The sequence below is a fragment of the Vigna umbellata genome, chromosome 8, assembly GCF_029865625.1.
Source record: "Vigna umbellata cultivar VRB3 chromosome 8, Vumbellata_1.0, whole genome shotgun sequence".
In the NCBI taxonomy this organism is placed as follows: Eukaryota; Viridiplantae; Streptophyta; class Magnoliopsida; order Fabales; family Fabaceae; genus Vigna; species Vigna umbellata.
The window spans coordinates 15,338,029-15,350,166 of record NC_142172.1 but is presented as its reverse complement, the minus strand read 5'-3'; the positions used below and the strand labels follow the sequence as shown (position 1 = coordinate 15,350,166).

The window sequence follows — 12,138 nt, the reverse complement described above, 5'->3', positions numbered from 1 at the left end:
GTATTACTAAATCACACAATCTTCTAACATTACACTTTCAGGTTAGGATAAAAGATTGAAACTTTTCATAAGACACACAAGTGAATATAATGGTGCTTAGGGCTGTTTTACATTATTACGATGTTACTAACTGAGATTATGGACAACAATTAAAAACATGCAAGTGAATATATCCTTTAACAATTATTTTATTCATATCTAAAATTAGATCCCCTAAATCAAAAACACGCTTGATTGTGATCTTTCGAGTTAAGAGAGAGCAAAGCATAAGATGAAGGAAACACAAAAGCAAGCTACACCTTTTAACCAAAATCCTGATAAAGTGTTTTTTTGTTGAAGACTAAACTAAGCTCCTTTTTCACTCACCCACTTTTTTCTATGATAAACTATTTTCCCTCTAAACATTGCTAGCTGACAACAGAAATAAATTTTATCGTAAAAGACACAAGCAAAGTCCAACACCTTCTGATCATAGTCATATCGTTGGTTGAACACTTGATCCACTCAAAACCTATGCGTAATTAGTTTCAACCTTAGGAAAGGTAGGTAAAGTAGGTGCATTTTCTTCAGTAACTTAGTAGTTCCAAATGGAAGTGGAGAAAGTAAGGTCCTCGTTTGTGTCATATGCTTCAAACTGAAGAATTTCTTCTGATGCAAGATAGTTACACACAACTTCATGGTCATGCATCTCAATCAGTTCCTCCCAGTTAACACTACTCATGTCAGAAAACACTCCTGGTTGTTCACTCTCATCTCGTGATGCAGCTTCTGACACTGCTGAACTTCCTGAGCTGTCAGTTTTCTCTGCCTCTCTTTCATCTTTTAGTATTCCCATCTGTTGAAGAAACTCAAGCAGGTCTATCTCGGGTTTCTCCTCAAAATCAGCTGTTTGTTTTTGTGGTGAAGCTTGAGAATCTTGGGGCAGTGGAGGGAGAATCTCTGGATGGTTTTGGTTGACCAAGTTGTCAAGTTCTACCACCTTTGAATGTGGTGGTTGAGTTGGTGCAGACACCCCATTGTGCTTGAGCTGTTGCAGCCTCTGGTGGATGAGATGGAGACTTGGTTGAGCATTGAGGTTGAGAAGTCCACGTGAGGGGAACATGGAGATGAAGTTGTTGGAAGGGAACCACTTGAAATTTTGAGATTTGGTGGTGGAGTTGATGAGGTTTGGTTGCATGTGGGGGAGGTTGAGGTAAGCATCAGGACCATAGAGTCTCCTTGCAGCTTGATCATAGGCGAAAGCAGCTTCTTCTGCTGTGGCAAAGGAGCCAAGCCAGAGTCTTGATCTCTTCTTAGGCTCTCTTATCTCAGCGACCCATTTGCCCCATGTTCTTTGTCTGACACCTCTATACTCACAGGAGGCATTTTGGGGGCCACCTTTGCCCCTTGTTGGGCCTTTCTTCCATGGCTTTAGAGGGGAGTTTTTGCAACCCTCCATGGCTGATAGTGATGGGAATTGAGGAAGGAAAGGTGGTGGTGGTGATGATGATGATACACTTGGAATTGATGCATGATGAGGGAGGAATGGAGCGGGATATGTAGGAGCAAGAGTGAAGTTTGGTGTTAAATGTTGTCACGTTTGGAGAAGTGGCCATGTGACCGTTGTGCTTTCTGAAGACACAGATATTGCTTCAAGTCTTCACTATTTTTTTACTTTTCATTTTCTTCTTCTTACATGGAATTTTCTGGGTTGAATGAATTCTTTTCTTGTTGTTGTTGTCAACTTTGTAAATTACACGTGTTGGTTACTGTGACTAAGTGTTGCATGTTCTTAACATGTGGTGGATAATCATACTTTTGTTGTCTTTTCTCTTTCATACAATACTCTCGCTCTCTAAACAAAAGATAACTTGTCTAACTGAAAAGTTGAGGAAAGAATAAACTTTTAAATAACTTGTGCTCTTGGAATTAAGGTCAAAGGCTTTTTAATTGATTCACCTAGTTGTTTTTCCAAGTCACGGATAAAGGATTGTTGTGACATATATACCAAATATTTTTCAAAAAAAAGAAAAATGACATCTTAGAATAAATGTTATTTGGTCTTCTGTTTTTTTTTTTCATAATTTTGGTCACTCTACTTTTGTTTTCGTCATTATAATCCTCATCTTTTTGAAAATCCACAATTTTAGTTCAATTTTTTTAATTTGTATGTTCGATTTTATTTTTACAGAATCGTAATTTAACTAAAAAAATGAGTGTATCCGCAATATATATCTATGCAAAAAATGATAACATTTATACGGAGATAAATAAACTTTGAATATGTTTCAAAAATAAGTCAGGATAATATAATTTATGTACAAAGATATTTAAATATTTCTAAAAAATAAATGCTTGCAAGTGCTGATATCTCAGTATCCGTCATGAACCGGTTAACACTCGAATATGACTAGTCATTTTCAATAAATAGCAAATCCAAATATCCAATTTAGGAACTTGGTTTTCATCCGTAGTTCTTGGTAGGATCGATTATCAACTGTTTAAAACTGGGCAACCTATGATTTTGAAATTGAATTGACAGGTCAAAGGAGTTTTAACAGTACTTCGTCTTAGTTGTCACCTAAAAATAAAATTACACAAACACCAGGCAAGAGAACCATCTTGAATTATGCAAATACTCACAAGTTTATCAGTTTCTGATGTCCAAAAACTTTAATTATTACAAGATAAGGCTTTGCAAATGAAGAGCTATAATTGATCCAATGAGGAAAATGGAAGAAAATATGGTTATTAAATGGGGAGGCAGTGACTACAGTATACATGGAGAGAGTTTTTCCTAGTAACTGTGAGTGCTTTGAATGAACTCTGACACTCATCTTTGGATTCTATAAGTTAGCCGAATTTGACCTCAACGATCAGAAAGATCCACCTCAACATTTTCCAATATCACGAGCCACATTTCACATGTTTTCCTGCTATACACAGCCTGATTCTCGAGACCTACTTCACCTTTATCCCATGCTTTTCCTCTATTTACCCAGATATGTCATCTGTGAATTACATTCACATCGTTGAAGTCTTAAAAACTCCTACCACTTAAAACCAAAGAAAACGAATTTAAACATTACAATGAAGCAATGGTAATGTAAAATGGATGCTGAAGGCAGCCGTATGACAACTAAACATACGATTACATGACAAATTGGAGATAGATTATTTGAGGAGGAAAAAAATGAAATCAAACTTGTAAGTGAAAAGATAATTCACATGAAACACCTGAGTAAAACATATTGAGATATACCATCAAGATTTCATATTTTCACTAGAACCTTATGATACAAGCGACTGATTTATGTGAACATCTACACCGACAATTGATTTAAAATGGTAGGGCTGAATCAACATTGTTATTTGCAATCAAATGATCTGGGCAGATCAACCTTGTTGTTAAATGGAATTTAAGGCACCACTTCAATGATTCTCTTCTCTTGGCAAAAGATTGCGCAACTTACTTGTAAGGGTAAAGGCGATACTGTAAATGTAATAGGAGACTAGATGTGACAATATAAAATGTTGGAAGTCCCACATTTACTAGTTCTAAGGTCAATTTAGAGTATATAAGTGGGTGCAAACCTCACCTTATAAGCCGATTTTGTGAGGTTGAGTTAAGCTTAAAGTACACCTCTTAACATGGTATCAAAGTTATGGTTAGAGCCTATCCTAATGTTATTTGTTGTTTGTTGGACATATTGTTCCACTCGCTATCGGCCACTATTGAGCCGCTATTGGACCACCCATTAATGTCTAGTCTCACACTCGAGATGTATATACCTTGGCATGAGAAGGTATATTAGAAGTTTCACATTAACTAGAGATAAGGCCATTTTAGAGCATATAAGTGGATGCAAACCACACCTTATAAGCCGATTTTGTGGAGTTGAGTTAGACTTAAAGTCTATCTCTTAACATAAAGATCATCTACCGAGTTTCTTGAGGGAAGAACAAAATGAAATGGATTAGATAAGCAAACAACATACATACATAAACTACATGTCATACACTTGATTCAACCAGAGTAATATGGTAAACCAAAATGATCCTAGGACACTGAGCACATTCAAAAACCCAAAATGAATACATATTCCACACCAACATATTGATGCAAATACAACCTCCCTCTTTATATTTTGTTTCCATTCATAGAACATTATGGACTAGCAAAGAAGCAAGCTACAATTTCAACTAACTTCTGAATTTTGAAGGTATAAATAAAGATCCATAAACCATCATTCTTGTGTTTTGAGGTCAAGATATTATGAGACAAAACCCTCGTTTGAACCATAAATTTTGGTACAGATAGTGTAGATATGGGTCCTGTCCTTTTTATCAATTAATATGTTACAAGAGGAATCAATGCAACATTTTCTCGTTTTTAAAAAGAGTAAATTATCTCCTGAAGTGAAAGAACATGGTACAGACAATTCACGAAATCAGTAACGGAGTGCATGACGCATAGGCGCATTCCAGAATTAATAAGATAAAATTTTAAGTAGTTCGGGTAGACCTGGGACCTTGTATAGAGAATACTAATTTTACCTAATTTTCGACTACTGCCAGTCACATGAGAATGATGAACAACGGCAGACAGATGACCACTCTTTCATGTATAACTTGAGATGAAGCCTTTCATTTTGATTTTGGGGAAGCTTTGCACATGTTCTTCCATTTATCCTTCAGGTCTTGTGGTGTACGGCGCTTACCAACTTTCTCAAACACATGAGAACCAAATGCCAAAATGTTTTTCCATTTCTTTGGGTCATTGAAACCAAACTTCTGTACTCCTTCCTTCACAGAGAAAACAAACAATTATTACAAAACACACACACACACACACGTGTGTGTGTGTATATATATATATCCTTGACATACATTAAACCTCAAAATTCAAGGTGAAAGAAACACATAGGAGGTCTACATCCTTTAACTTTCTATCATAGTATAAGATTGTTCTTACTCAAAGAATTGTTGTGGAAGCAAAAGAAATACATGCTCGAGGAATGCTATTTAGACAGAAACATAATGTAATTAGATAATTATAAGATGTGAAGTCATACTACATGGAAGAAGTGATGGAAGAAAGAAAAAAGATACCCTTATCATCTCTTCCTCTTCAGCTGTCCATGGAATATATTTTCGTCTTAATTGATTATCGAGAAATGCTGGGCTTGCCTCAGGTTTGCTGTCAGTCAAAATAACCAATTCAATTAGAATAACTACAATAGTAAAAGTCCTTCAAACGTAATTATTACTATAAGGCAGCATTTGGTTCATGAACTATTTCTACATCCCCAAAATCTTAAGGTGGGATGACACATTCGCAAATTTAGAATAAGATATGAAAAATTGCCAGTAAAAGACTTATTCTCAGAGATATTTTATAAATTAGGATTCCCACAATCATTTCCACTGGAGAAAGGGGGACGATCATTCCCATTCTGTCATGGGAACAGTTCTAGATTGTTAGAAATTGGGGAATAGTTCAATTTTGAAGGAAAATGCATCAGATGTTATTTGTCACAAAGGTGTCTCCTACGCTTAAAGGAAAACTTTGCTGCAGCCACAAAGCCAGTGGCGTTTTATGTTGGAAAACAGCATTTACTGCAACTCATGGATGGTGGTTTAGTTCTATATTGAATAGTGATATGATTAAAATGAAGTATATAACTGATATATAAAACCTTATCTTATAAATTAATTTTATGAGGTTGAGATAGAATAGAGATATGACTAAAATGAAGTATATAACCGAGACGTAAATCTTATCTTATAGGTCTGTTTTGTGGAATTAAGGGGGAATGTAATTTATTCTCATTCACTAGTGATATGGCTAAAATAAAGTATATAAGGTACAAACCTCATCTTACACATTGTTTTGAAGGGTTGAGTTAAGTTCAAACCCCAAATTTCTAGGACTATATTTTTAGTACTGAATGTGTTGCAACAAGGGCCAACAAGAGCATATGATCCAAGTAATAAGTTGGACGAGTGTTCATACAAGAAAAGATATGATTGAGAATGGATATTAGAGAGAAAGTTGAAGTGTAATAGAATTAGAGAATAGTTGAGAAGTATTTCTACTCAACTGAATCAGAGATACAAGAATATTTTTTACACAAGATCAGTTAGAGCATAAGCACTCAACTCATTAGATAGAGATTACATCAGTCAAATATAAAGTTCTACAGGACAACTGCCGTAGAAAGAACAAAAGAAAAACAGAGAGTAAAACAACTCTAATAAAGCGATAACTACAGAGGAAAAGATGGTAAAATTATGTTGAGTCTAAGATAGTTTAGACACATGTAAAAAAGAACAATGGCAGCACTAGTTAAGAAGAGCTGATCTAACTGAAGACAGCCCAAAAAGATTGTAGATGTTGAGTTAAACCATTGGTTTTGAAAAAATACATTGGCAATCTTTTGATCCATCCAGACAACATCACATGAAATATTCATGGCATAAGAAACACAAAAAAAAAAATACATCCTAACAAAAATATTGTTGACAAAAGTATTTAAAACATGGCACTTAACCAAATATGGTAGAACTCATTACCCACCAAACTACTCAGATAATAATAATCACATATGGTAGGGAAAGTTTAGGAACTTACCATTGCATTTTATGTTTACGGTATCTCATGGAGTATCTAGAAATACTATGCTTTTCACATTCATTTTCAGACATTTCCTCTTTTCCAGTATTATGTTCAGAAACTGACTCTGTTGCTCCATCAGTATCTAGATGTTTTGCCGTTTCTTGTGGACTTTCATATCCAGAATTGCTTTTATTAACAAGGGTTTCTTTTTCAACAGTACATGTGTCACCAACAAGTCCATCTACATGGTCAGTTGGCAATTTATTTTCTTCACCTCTTACACCAGTTATGTTCTTTGCATTTGGCATTTGACCTATTTTCTCTTCTCTTAAAAATTCAACTGATCCATTGCTTATATTTTCCTTTTCTCTGAATGACGAATAGGTACACGATATATTATGGGCTTGTTGCTGACTTCTTCCAAACTGAAGATTATTGGCTTCATTTGCATGCTCATCAACATTATCTTCTCTATTGTCTCCACACCTTGTTAACTGTTCATCTCCTTTGTTTTTGACATGAATATGTTCATACTCACTACTCTTTCTTGAAAAAACATGTTCTTGTGTACGAAATTCATAAAGAAGACTATCGGCAGCTCGACTCGTTTTACCTTTACTAATAAAGATGGCTAATTCCTTCCTTGCTAAGGAAGCTTCTTTCTTAGCTTCAATATATTCTGAAATAGTGCGAGAATATGTGCAAAATGGGCAAAAAAAGTCGCCCTCTGTATTGCATTGTGCAGAGGCCCCTAGACAGTTTTCATGCACCATCATTGGGCAAGTAGTTGTTTTACAAGCCAATAATTGGCCACCTTGATTACACTTCATGCAAAGATTTTTTTCATTTGGTTCATTCATTGCTGAGAAATCTTGATCAACAGTGCAGTGGGAGTGCAGGAATTCATGCTTTTTTGCTTCAAGACATTTTTTTTCTTTGTGATACTCATCACTATCACTTGATAACTCTGCTCCACAACCATTAACCACACCAACTATAGTTTCATCACGAGCAACTGGCTCTTGGGAGAGATTTAACGCTTCAATATCTGGTTCTGTCTGTTTGGGTTGGTGTAGATTAATTGTTTGCTGATTTTTTTCTGCATTAGCATCATTTGTTGGCATGGTAGTTGCCATACCAAGACAGCATTCAGTAACCACCTCTGCTCCACAACCATTAACCACACCAACTATAGTTTCATCACAAGCAACTGACTCTTGGGAGAGATTTAACGCTGCGATATCTGGTTCTGTCTGTTTGGGTTGGTGTAGATTAATTGTTTGATGATTTTTTTCTGCATTAGCATCATTTGTTGGCATGGTAGTTTCCATACCAAGACAACATTCAGTAACCACTGGTTGGACGACATTTACATCACTAATTGGTAATTGGTCACCTTCATTACACTTTAAACAAAGATTTTGTACTGTCTGCTTCTTCATTTTAAGGCTATTTGTTTCACTTTGATACCCAATATCACCTGATTCCTCTACCCTACAACCATTCCCAGTATGATCAAGTGCTTTAACACCAGCAATTTGATGCGGTGAGTCATTTGGATCTTCAAGTTGTAAATCTTTTTCATGTTTAGACTTGGGTTTACCTCCTGAAATCCCATGTTGGATTCCATCTGCAAGTGCTTCCTGTGGAATTGACTTAACCAGCTGTTGTTGAGAATTTTCACCACCAAATGTATGTTGAAGCATCAAAGCATCATTAAAAGGAATATTTGATTCATCAGGGGGGACTTCAATATGTCTGCTGGGTTGGCACAATTTTGAAACAATGCATCTATAGGGAATATCCTCTGAGAACCCACCACCCACAGTTTCCTTGTTATTATTTTCTACATGATGATCTCCTTGTTCAGAAACTAGAAGCATTCTTTCAGTTAAATGTTCCAACACTTCCTGTCTGTGTTGAGAATCTGGCTTCTCTTTCCTAGGCTCAAAACTTGTAGATGCAGAAAGTTTAACCCTCTTTGATGTTCTAAAGAAATCACCACATTCCTTCACACAGACTTGCTTTCCATGAAAGTGTTTTGTAAGATAATCATCAACTGAGTAAACCCTACTCCTCTTAGAGGGAGAAGAATTATTATCAAGCAAGTGTTCTCTTGAAGATTTATTCCCATTCTCTAAAGTCAAGGACACTGAGTTATCTTTTCCTAGCACGTTTTCTGTATTGGCGGAGTTCCCAGCTTCCTTAGCAGAATGATCGTCACGATTGACATCATTTACAATCACCGAATAACTGTTATTCTGAGGAAATAATCCACTCCTTTCTTTCAAGTAATCAGTATGAGGATGAGTACCTTCCAAGATTGTTTGTCTCAGCTATTCAGCATCAGGAAAAGAAACAGATCATACAAAACTGGTATGAAAACATACAAATCTCATACAGGAGAGTTCTCAAACAAAAAGGACACTTTCATTACCTGCTCTAAGTGGCATGTAGAAGTGACAGCTCTTTTGTGATTTATAAACGGGTAAAGATCTGATTTCAAAAGCTTCACTCCATTCATTTTCAGATTTGATAATGGGATCTGCTTCATACGTTACACAAATAAAAGAGGGAGATTTATCTCAATTAGCATATTCATAAAGATCCATCTTCAAATATTAAAAAGAAAAATACTAGAGTCTGGAAACAACAACAATCACGTTTTCATTATTTCCAGTATAAATCTTTAAACAGGAAATAAAGTGAAAACGAACTGCCACCAGTGTAATTGTTTATATAAACACAGCAAATGAAAACAGGAAACGTTTTTCAAAACAAACATAAATACAGTATGACTATTCAAATTAGTTCAAATAGCCTCCAACATTAAAAGGAGTAAGTAAACTATGTCATTCACATATCAAAGGTGATTTAGTGTGTATTTGGGTGAACAATTATAAAATTGATTTGGGTTAAACTTGACTTTAAAGCTATGTAATTTATGCTTGTATATTTTATCCCAAAAGCAAGTTTCAAGTAAAACCTAAGCCCAAACTTTCCACCTTAACATAATTTACCTTTTACTAGTTCTAGCCCAACGATGATTTAAATGCAAAATCAATTTTACCCAACAATAACCAAACATCCTTGTCTATATTAAAATCAAACCAAGGCAAACTCAAATCTAACGCTTCCTACCGTGATATCAAACATACTTAAAATTTGAAATTGTTTTACCTCATCCAATATTTCCTGGAGGACATCTTGACAACTCCGCGAAAAATCAAATCCAGCTCTGGAATCCGATGATGAAGAAGCTACACCGTCAAACATAATAGTGGACAGTTTCTCCAAGCACCTCAAAGAAACCATTTCTTTTACATTTTCACCAAATTTATCCTTCCCCACAGGTGCTGCATCAATCAAACCTACATCATCGTCAACAACAGCTACAGTAATCATGAAATTATTCATAACAAATGAAATTAAAAGGAAAATAAGCGAGTATGGCTCTTTTTACTCAGCAAAGTGGGATTCGAGATTTCTTTACGGGCTGCTAGGGATTCAATGACCCAGAGCCATGCCAATGCTGAAGGGTCATCGCCACCATCCATGGACAACGGTGTTTTCAAGTGCACCGAAACCCTATATGGCTTTGAATTGTGGTTACCAACACTGTTCGAGGGTATTCGAGAATGCGAAAGCGTTCATTCCTGCGCCAAACGCGAATGCGTCATGAGAGTTGCGAAGAGGAACTGAAAAGTGCGATTTTGATTTGAACTGGAATCGCGTTTTGGTTTCAGAAACGGTGAAGTTGTTCGAAGAGGAAGATGGGAGGCACTTCTGCGAAAGATTTCTTAACACTCTTAGTTTATTATTGTTTTTCAAATCTCTGTGATTTTAATTGGGATTCTCTCCACCGTAATTTAGTCCCTACCCTCTCCAGCCAAAATGTTGTCCATTGGATTAATTGAACGGCTCATATTTTTTAAGAGAAAAAAAACACGAATGCTTAAATTCCTCTTGATTCAGAATAAAAAAAATCAAATTCACATTTAATATTTAATTTTTTTGGAATAGTAAAATTTTGGTTTAATACATCATTTGGTCCCTACTTTTAGGGGTTTTGTTCAAAATGGTCCCATCTTTTGAAAAAGTTCAGTAAGGTCCCATATTTTGGTTTAAAATGTTCAATTCGGTCCTTTTCATGGACGGCGTTAGAAACTTAACGGTGGTGGTGCCACTTGGCGAAATTTGAGTGAGCTGTTATGTTTTGATGGTTACGTGACACTGTAAATTGGGGAAATATCCTAAATTGGGGACCCTAAAGTGGAAATTAGAATCAGAAGCCCTAAATTGGGAAAAATCCCCAATCTTCTCCTGCTTCTTCTTCATTTCTACTCCCTGCAACCTCATCCAGACTAAACACACCTTCTTCACATTCCGAATCAGCACTACAACAACTGCGGTGAACACTCTTCTTCTACTTCTTTTTCTCCTTTGCTAGACGATTGATTTCAGCTTTTGCTTGGTTCAGCAGCCACTCCACGGTATTGCTAGCTTTGTCAAAGCCCAACATATCTTGCAAACCAAAAAACCTCCTTGCAACATTAAGAGAAAGTCTCATTCTCCTATCCCTCAGTCCCTTGTGGTGCTGTTGGAGGGAAATATGAGAAAGACTAACCGGTTGAGGGTCGGGGTTTTGATATTGGGGATTTTTCCCTAATTTAGGGTTTCTGATTCTAATTTAGGGTTTAGGGTTATTAAAACTTTAGGGTTTTCCCCAATTTAGGATATTTCCTCAATTTACAGTGCCACGTAACCATCAAAACATAACAACTCACTCAAATTTCGTCACAGTAGCACCACCACTGTTAAGTTTCTAACGCCGTCCACGAAAAGGACCGAATTGAACATTTTAAACCAAAATATGGGACTTTACTGAACTTTTTCAAAAGGTGGAACCATTTTGAACAAAACCCCCAAAAGTAGGGACCAAATGATGTATTAAACCTAAAATTTTCTAGTGTATGAATAGTTAAAAAAATCAAAAGCTCGAATTCTTAAATTCCTCGCATCGAATAAAATTATATATGAAGCAAATTTAGTATAAATATTTATAACAACATTTTGAAAAAAAAAAAAAATTTAAACCCTTGGATGTTTCGAATATCTGTTGTGGAATTTCAAATGAATTCTAAATTTTGTTAAATCATAACAATTAAACCCTTTCTTTAAGTGTTGACACATCAATTAATGTGCACAATAAATACGATGATGTTAATGATTTTATTATGTGAAATTAAAATTTAAATTAAGGAATTTTGACATGGTAAAATTTAATTGGTCATTTATGTTAAAATAATAGATTAAGGCTTTTGTTTTTTTCAAATTAGGGCTTTCTGAACTAAATAGGGTTAAAGAAAGAGGAAATTAAAAAGGGAATTAGAGATTTGAATGCGAACAAGTGACGAACAACATGAAGATATTTGAATTCAAATTAAGGTTCTTGATGACTTGTAATTCAAATATCCAACTTTCAAGATCGAAATACAAGAATAGAAAATCCCAAAAGAGAATTCCTAAATCATAACTCA

At 35.5% G+C, this 12,138-nt stretch overlaps 1 protein-coding gene and 1 pseudogene across 8 annotated transcripts; both read right to left on the bottom strand.

The window, feature by feature from the left end:
* Positions 1-272: 272 nt before the first annotated feature.
* On the bottom strand, positions 273-1,762 carry LOC124842835 (dehydration-responsive element-binding protein 2F pseudogene; annotated as a pseudogene).
* An 824-nt stretch (positions 1,763-2,586) lies between these two features.
* Positions 2,587-10,421, bottom strand: LOC124842836 (uncharacterized). Of its 8 annotated transcripts, none has more exons than XM_088096659.1 (8): positions 10,062-10,420; positions 9,779-9,969; positions 9,036-9,143; positions 6,614-8,934; positions 5,092-5,179; positions 4,955-5,000; positions 4,537-4,781; positions 2,587-3,035 (listed from the first exon to the last, which is right to left on the bottom strand). In XM_088096659.1, exons 1-7 carry the CDS (start codon positions 10,153-10,155, stop codon positions 4,627-4,629), a joined length of 3,003 nt encoding a protein of 1,000 aa, XP_087952785.1. In that variant the 5' UTR covers positions 10,156-10,420; the 3' UTR covers positions 2,587-3,035; positions 4,537-4,626. The 8 variants fall into 8 exon arrangements, with proteins under 8 accessions (XP_087952785.1, XP_087952786.1, XP_047175375.2 ...); XM_088096660.1 differs by having other exon boundaries at positions 2,587-2,990; XM_047319419.2 differs by having other exon boundaries at positions 9,779-9,954.
* Between the last annotated feature and the right edge of the window lie 1,717 nt (positions 10,422-12,138).